The following is an 8,795-nucleotide window of genomic DNA, read 5'->3' on the forward strand; positions in this document are numbered from 1 at the left end:
ACCACACACACACTCATAGACCTCCCATGGTCTATTTCCCCATTACCCAACACCCCCTGACACAACCACACACACACTCATAGACCTCCCATGGTCTATTTCCCCATTACCCAACACCCCCTGACACAACCACACACACACTCATAGCCCTCCCATGGTCTATTTCCCCATTACCCAACACCCCCTGACACAACCACACACACCCCTGACACAACCACACACACATCCTGACACAACCACACACACCCCCTGACACAACCACACACACATCCTGACACAACCACACACACCCCTGACACAACCACACACACCCCCTGACACAACCACACACACATCCTGACACAACCACACACACACACACTGATACATAAACAACACACACACACACACTGACAAAACCACACACACACACACACTGACAATACCACACACACACTGACAATACCACACACACACTGACAATACCACACACACACTGACACAACACACACACACACTGACAATACCACACACACACTGACAATACCACACACACACTGACACAACACACACACACACTGACAATACCACACACACACTGACAATACCACACACACACTGACAATACCACACACACACTGACAATACCACACACACACTGACACAACACACACACACACTGACACAACACACACACACTGACACAACCACACACACACTGACACAACCACACACACACTGACAATACCACACACACACACACGCACACACACACACACACACACACACACACACACACACACACACACACACACACACACACACACACACACACACACACACACACACACACACACACACACACACACACACACACACACACACACACACACACACACACACACACACATAAATCAAATCATAATTTTGAGTCTCTTTCTCTCCCCCAGTCTCATGTGTTCTGTGATGATTAGATTTGACACATTTGTGAAAACAGAGGGATCGTGCTTCAGCTAAGTGCTTTTGGGTTCATGTTGTTGTTGGTGCTGGTGGTTTTTGTGGTCATTTTCTAGAAAGGCTCTTTAGAACTGAAATGGAAAGGAGGGAGGGAGGGAGGGAGGGGGTTGGAGGGAGGGAGAGGGAGGGAGGAGGAGGAGGAGGAGGGGAGGGAGGGAGGGAGGGAGGAGGGAGGGAGGAGGAGGAGGGAGGAGGAGGGAGGGAGGGAGGGAGGGAGGGAGGGGAAGGGCAGAAGAGGGGAGGGAGGGGGAGGGAGGGAGGGAGGTTGGTGAGGGAGGGGTTGGTGAGGGAGGGAGGGGAGGGAGGGAGGGGGTTGGTGAGGGAGGGAGGGAGGAGGGAGGGAGGGAGGGAGGGAGGGGGGTTGGTGAGGGAGGGAGGGAGGGAGGGAGGGGGTTGGTGAGGGAGGGAGGGATGGGGGTTGGTGAGGGAGGGAGGGAGGTTGGTGAGGGAGGGAGGGAGGGATATGTTGAATCTCATGAATAATAATAATAATAATAATATATGCCATTTAGCTGACGCTTTTATCCAAAGCGACTTACAGTCATGTGTGCATACATTCTACGTATGGGTGGTCCCGGGAATCGAACCCACTACCCTGGCATTACAAGCGCCATGCTCTACCAACTGAGCCACAGAAGGACCACGAATAACACATAACTATCATAACATAACTTCACACACTATATATACAGGACACCCCTTCACACACTATATATACAGCAGAATGAGGACACCCCTTCTTACACTATATATACAGGACACCCCTTCATACACTATATATACAGGACACCCCTTCATCCACTATATATACAGCAGAATGAGGACACCCCTTCTTACACTATATATACAGGACACCCCTTCATACACTATATATACAGGACACCCCTTCATCCACTATATATACAGCAGAATGTGGACACCCCTTCATACTCTATATATACAGGACACCCCTTCATACACTATATATACAGGACACCCCTTCATACACTATATATACAGGACACCCCTTCATCCACTATATATACAGCAGAATGTGGACACCCCTTCATACACTATATATACAGGACACCCCTTCATACACTATATATACAGGACACCCCTTCATACACTATATATACAGGACACCCCTTCATCCACTATATATACAGCAGAATGAGGACACCCCTTCATACACTATATATACAGGACACCCCTTCATACACTATATATACAGGACACCCCTTCAGTGCTGTAATTGTGAAGTGGAAACGTCTAGGAGCAACAACGGCTCAGCCGCGAAGTGGTAGACCACACGAGCTCACAAGAGTGGGATCGCCGAGGTGCTGAAGCACGTAGATAGTAAACATCATCTGTCCTCGGTTGCAACACTCACTACCGAGTTCCAAACTGCCTCTGGAAACAACAATCAGCACAAGAACCTCGGGAGCTTCATCAGCCCCCACAAGCCTAAGATCACCATGCACAATGCCAAGCACCAACTGGAGTGGTGTAAAGATGGCCGCCATTGGACTCTGGAGCAGTGGAAACGCGTTCTCTGGAGTGACGAATCAGGCTTCACCTTCTGGCAGTCAGACGGACAAATCTGGGTTTGGCGGATACCAGGAGAACGCTACTTGCCACAATGCATAGTGCCAACTGTAAAGTTTGGCGGAGGAGAAATAATGGTCTGGGGCTGTTTTTCATGGTTCGGGCCCCTTAGTTCCAGTGAAGGGAAATATTAACTCTACAGCATAACAATGACATTCTAGATGATTCTGTGCTTCCAACTTTGTGGCAACAGTTTGGGAAAGGCCCTTTCCAAGTCCAGCATGACAATGTTCCCATCTAGTGGCACAAAGCGGGGTCCATACAGAAATAGTTTGTCATGACCTGTGTGGAAGAACTTGACTGGCCTCCAGAGCCCTGACCTCAACCCCTGAAAACCTTTTGAATTACTGCAAGTGAAGCAATGCCCAACATCAGTGCCTGACCTCACTAATGCTGTTGTGGCTGAAAGGGCAAGTCCCTGCAAAAAGCCTTCAATGTTCCAACATCTAGTGGAAAGCCTTCCCAGAAGAGTAGAGGCTGTTATAGCAGAGTGAGCCTTCCCAGAGGAGTGGAGGCTGTTATAGCAGCAATGTTCCAACATCTAGTGGAAAGCCTTCCCAGAGGAGTGGAGGCTGTTATAGCAGCAATGTTCCAACATCTAGTGGAAAGCCTTCCCAGAGGAGTGGAGGCTGTTATAGCAGCAAAGGGGGGGACCAACTCCATATTAATACCCATGATTTTGGAATGAGATGTTCGACAAGCAGGTGTCCACATACTGTTGGTCATGTAGTGTATATATATATTTACAAAATCTATATGGGGGATTGGATATATATATCTGCAATAATAAAGCTGAACTTCTCCCTAAAAAATAGAAAGAGGCTCAAAATGATGATTTGATTTATGTGTGTGTGTGTGTGTGTGGGTGTGTGCGTGTGCGTGGGTGTGTGTGTGTGTGTGTGTGTGTGTGTGTGTGTGTGTGTGTGTGTGTGTGTGTGTGTGTGTGTGTGTGTGTGTGTGTGTGTGCGTGATGATTAGATTTGACACATTTGTGAAAACAGAGGGATCGTGCTTCAGCTAAGTGCTTTTGGGTTCATGTTGTTGTTGGTGCTGGTGGTTTTTGTGGTCATTTTCTGGAAAGGCTCTTTAGAACTGAAATGGAAAGGAGGGAGGGAGGGAGGGAGGGAGGGAGGGGGTTGGAGAGGGAGGGAGGGAGGGAGGGAGGGAGGGAGGGAGGGAGGGAGGGAGGGAGGGGGGGAGGGAGGGAGGGGGAGGGAGGGAGGGAGGGGGAGGGGGAGGGAGGGAGGGAGGGAGGGAGGGGGAGGGGAGGGGGAGGGAGGGAGGAGGGAGGGAGGGAGGGAGGGAGGGAGGGAGGGAGGGAGGGAGGGAGGGAGAGGGGGAGGGAGGGAGGGAGGGAGGGAGGGAGGGAGGGAGGGAGGGAGGGAGGGAGGGAGGGAGGGAGGGAGGGAGGGAGGGAGGGAGGGAGGGAGGGAGGGAGGGGGAGGGAGGGAGGGGGAGGGAGGGAGGGAGGGAGGGAGGGGGGGAGGGAGGTGAGGGAGGGAGGGAGGGAGGGAGGGAGGGAGGGAGGGAGGTAAAAGGGAGGGAGGGATTGGGAGGGAGGGAGGGAGGGATGGGAGGGAGGGAGGAGGGAGGGAGGGAGGGAGGGAGGGAGGGAGGGAGGGAGGGAGGGAGGGAGGAGGAGGAAGGGAGGAGGCCGTCATTGAAAAACTGACTTGCCAAGTTAAATAAAGGTAAAATAAAAATAAGATTGTAGACCAATACCGACTTTATGGTTAGTTCCAATCCAGGCCTCGTTCTCCTATCATACTTTAGACCAAAGCCCTATTCCCTATATAGTGCAGTACTTTCGACCAGAGCCCTATTCCCTATATAGTGCACTACTTTAGACCAGGGCCCTATTCCCTATATAGTGCACTACTTTAGACCAGAGCCCTATTCCCTATATAATGAACTACTAGTGACCAGAGCCCTATTCCCTATATAGTGAACTACTAGTGACCAGAGCCCTATTCCCTATATAGTGCACTACTAGTGACCAGAGCCCTATTCCCTATATAGTGAACTACTAGTGACCAGAGCCCTATTCCCTATATAGTGAACTACTATTGACCAGAGCCCTATTCCCTATATAGTGAACTACTTTAGACCAGAGCCCTATTCCCTATATAGTGCACTACTTTAGACCAGAGCCCTATTCCCTATATAGTGAACTACTAGTGACCAGAGCCCTATTCCCTATATAGTGCACTACTTTAGACCAGAGCCCTATTCCCTATATAGTGCACTACTTTAGACCAGAGCCCTATTCCCTATATAGTGAACTACTAGTGACCAGAGCCCTATTCCCTATATAGTGAACTACTTTAGACCAGAGCCCTATTCCCTATATAGTGAACTACTAGTGACCAGAGCCCTATTCCCTATATAGTGAACTACTAGTGACCAGAGCCCTATTCCCTATATAGTGAACTACTATTGACCAGAGCCCTATTCCCTATATAGTGCACTACTTTGACCAGAGCCCTATTCCCTATATAGTGAACTACTTTGACCAGAGCCCTATTCCCTATAGTGAACTACTAGTGACCAGAGCCCTATTCCCTATATAGTGAACTACTAGTGACCAGAGCCCTATTCCCTATATAGTGAACTACTAGTGACCAGAGCCCTATTCCCTATATAGTGAACTACTAGTGACCAGAGCCCTATTCCCTATATAGTGAACTACTAGTGACCAGAGCCCTATTCCCTATATAGTGAACTACTAGTGACCAGAGCCCTATTCCCTATATAGTGAACTACTAGTGACCAGAGCCCTATTCCCTATATAGTGAACTACTAGTGACCAGAGCCCTATTCCCTACTAGTAGTGAACTACTAGTGACCAGAGCCCTATTCCCTATATAGTGAACTACTAGTGACCAGAGCCCTTTTCCCTATATAGTGAACTACTAGTGACCAGAGCCCTATTCCCTATATAGTGCACTACCCAAGACCAGAGCCCTATTCCTATATAACACAACATTTCTGACCAGAAAAAAACTTCCCTATAGAGTTGAAAATGCCAGTAAACGGATTTATTTATTTTTTTATATATTTGCACTACATTTTGACAGAATTGAAAACAGCTGACCAGAAGCCCTATTCCATAATAAATACATCAAAACAGGCTACCAGAACCCTATTGCACATAAGAGCACTAGATAAGACCAGAGCTGAGGCTATTTGCTATTTAATAGTGCAACTATAGACAAAAATAAACCACTGGTTGAAAATGCCATGGAAACGGATTTAACTTTAAGGGGATTTGGCACATGACATTTTAGCGAATGTCCTATTCAGACCTAGAATACGGGGTGTGGATTTAATAATAAATATACATGAAAACAAACCACGAACAACGTTTGTGACATAAGAACAGGAAGCCCTAGGGAGAGGCAGGTAGAGGGATGGAACTATGGAAGTGCAGTCCAGGTGAGCCGTGAGGCGCAGGTGCGCGGGAACCATGGTGACAGAGCCCTAATCACCACACTACAACCCGGAAAGAAGGGGAGAGCCCTAAACTAGAGAAAAAGTAAAACTATGCTTTACGTCATCACGCACTACTTTTTTATCTGCAAGGAGTCAGTTTGGTGGAAGTTGCGACGGTGGGGAAAATGCGCGTATTTTCTCTATCCGGATTCTAGAATATTCTTATGAAAATGTGTCGCCAATTGGATGGGAACCTAGATAACTATAAGATTATTATGACAAAATGTATCAAACTGCAGACAAGCATCGATCATCATGTCACCGGAATAAGACCCTCGATATTTATTGGAAAGGAGCATCAAACTCATCACCTTTTCACTTTCACCATCCTGTGAAGTCCATCATCATTTAAATATCTTAAACTGCTTATTCTGTGTGACTAGATGCATAATTGACTACCGTTTGATTTACCAAATGAAACCATTCTCGCTGATTTTTCCATAATAATCTCATCATTCAGGCTACCAATGCTCTAAGCACACACCTCCCTCCTCTAACCACTAGCTACCTCCCTCCTATTGCACTGTTGGCTACCACGTCCCAAGACCAGAGGAGGTTATTAGCCTTATCACATTTGCTCCACTAACCATTTAATAATTTATTTTATTTCTAGGCTACCTGCCTACCTTTAAAAAACTGTCCTCTAACCAGTTGCTAAATGCCATGTGGAACCATAGGCTATTTAATTTATTTTTTGGCACTAGGACTACCTTTTACCACTAGGCTACCTGTTAAGGGGCAGGCTACCAGCCTCCTTAACCACTAGGCTACCTGCCTCCTGGTTCAGGCTTAAGCACTACCTGGTTACTAGGACCACTGCCTCTGGTTAACCACTAGGCTACCTGCCTCCTCTAACCACTAGGCTACCTGCCTCCTCTAACCACTAGGCTACCTGCCTCCTCTAACCAGGCAGGCTACCTGCCTCCTCTAACCACTAGGCTACCTGCCTCCTTAACCACTAGGCTACCTGCCTACTCTTAGGCTACCTGCCTCCTCTAACCACAGGCTACCTGCCTCCTCTAACCACCAGGCTACCCTCCCTGCCTCCTAACCACTAACCACTAGGCTACCTGCCTCCTCTAACCACTAGGCTACCTAGCCTCCTCTAACCACTAGGCTACCTAGCCTCCTCTAACCACTAGGCTACCTGCCTCCTCTAACCACTAGGCTACCTGCCTCCTCTAACCACTAGGCTACCTGCCTCCTCTAACCAGGCAGGCTACCTGCCTCCTCTAACCACTAGGCTACCTGCCTCCTAGCCTCCTCTAACCACTAGGCTACCTGCCTCCTCTAACCCTAGGCTACCTCCTCCTAACCACAGGCTACCTGCCTCCTCTAACCACTAGGCTACCTGCCTCCTCTAACCACAGGCTACCTGCCTCCTCTAACCAGGCTAGGCTACCTGCCTCCTCTAACCACTAGGCTACCTGCCTCTAACCACTGGCTACCTGCCTCCTCTAACCACTAGGCTACCTGCCTCCTCTACCACCAGGCTAGGCTACCTGCCTCCTCTAACCACTAGGCTACCTGCCTCCTCTAACCACTAGGCTACCTGCCTCCTCTAACCACTAGGCTACCTGCCTCCTCTAACCCTAGGCTACCTGGTTAAGGCTACCTGCCTCCTCTAACCACTAGGCTACCTGCCTCCTCTAAGCCTAGCTACCTGCCTCCTCTAACCACTAGGCTACCTCTGCCACCTGTCTCCTCCAACCACTTACCTGCCTCCTCCAACCACCAGGCTACCTGCCTCCTCCAACCACCAGGCTACCTGCCTCCTCTAACCACTAGGCTACCTGCCTCCTCTAACCACTAGGCTACCTGCCTCCTCTAAACAGGCTACCTGTCTCCTCCAACCACTGGTCTACCTGCCTCCTCCAACCACTAGGCTACCTGCCTAGACCACCAGGCTACCTGCCTCCTCTAACCACTAGACTACCTGCCTCCTCGAACCACTAGACTACCTGTCTCCTCTAACCACCAGGCTACCTGCCTCCTCCAACCACTGGGCTACCTGTGAGGTCAAATTTAATAAATAGAGGCGATGACATTACAACTAAATAGTTAACATTTTATGATCAAACCCTTGAAAACGGCCCCCCCAGAAGGCAAATTGACCGCCTCCCACCGTATTGTGACGTTGTATTGATGACGACCTATCAGAATGAGTTCTATAAACGGTTCCAGTTCCAACTCAACTCCATTGTGACATCACGGTCTTTGTGTTTTGATTTGAATGTAAACTTGTTTCTGTGCTGCTATGTGACAGAATGTTCATATTTCCATGCATATTGATCTGAGCATCTTTGAGGAACAATGCAGGTGAGTACTGAGCAGGCTAAATTATGAGCTAAACCCCCCTCTTTAAAAGCTCAATAGCTACATTCTGACAGTTTAAAAACAATATTTGTAGAGGCTGCTGCCTAATGTTTTCAGGTTTATTAGTTAAATGGTCCTCAATACATTTATCTGTGATACGGCGAGCTCCTAAATGTGTAAACCAACATATGGAAGAAGTGTTTTAAGATGATCCTACCATGGATCATTTAGCTACTTGATTGAGAATTTTAGGACCCCTGTAAATATTATAAAAAACAATATATATATATTTATTTTTTGGGCCTTCCCTACTTTAGCCCATAGAAATACATTGAGAGGAACACAATTTATAAATGGCAGAACACAGTCAAAATATAAATCATAAAAAAATAAGGTTTTGAAGT

At 48.1% G+C, this 8,795-nt stretch overlaps 1 protein-coding gene across 1 annotated transcript in view; it reads left to right on the forward strand.

The window, feature by feature from the left end:
* Nucleotides 1–8,388: 8,388 nt before the first annotated feature.
* The window catches only part of LOC127923929 (phosducin-like protein 3), a 4,471-nt gene continuing 4,064 nt past the window's right edge, over nt 8,389–8,795 (forward strand). Inside the window, exon 1 of the mRNA XM_052508191.1 lies at nt 8,389–8,394. Within this exon, the coding sequence (XP_052364151.1) occupies nt 8,389–8,394 (6 nt within the window). The remainder of the gene's footprint in view (nt 8,395–8,795) is intronic.

This window comes from Oncorhynchus keta, unplaced genomic scaffold (genome assembly GCF_023373465.1).
Source record: "Oncorhynchus keta strain PuntledgeMale-10-30-2019 unplaced genomic scaffold, Oket_V2 Un_contig_3378_pilon_pilon, whole genome shotgun sequence".
Lineage (NCBI taxonomy): Eukaryota > Metazoa > Chordata > Actinopteri > Salmoniformes > Salmonidae > Oncorhynchus > Oncorhynchus keta.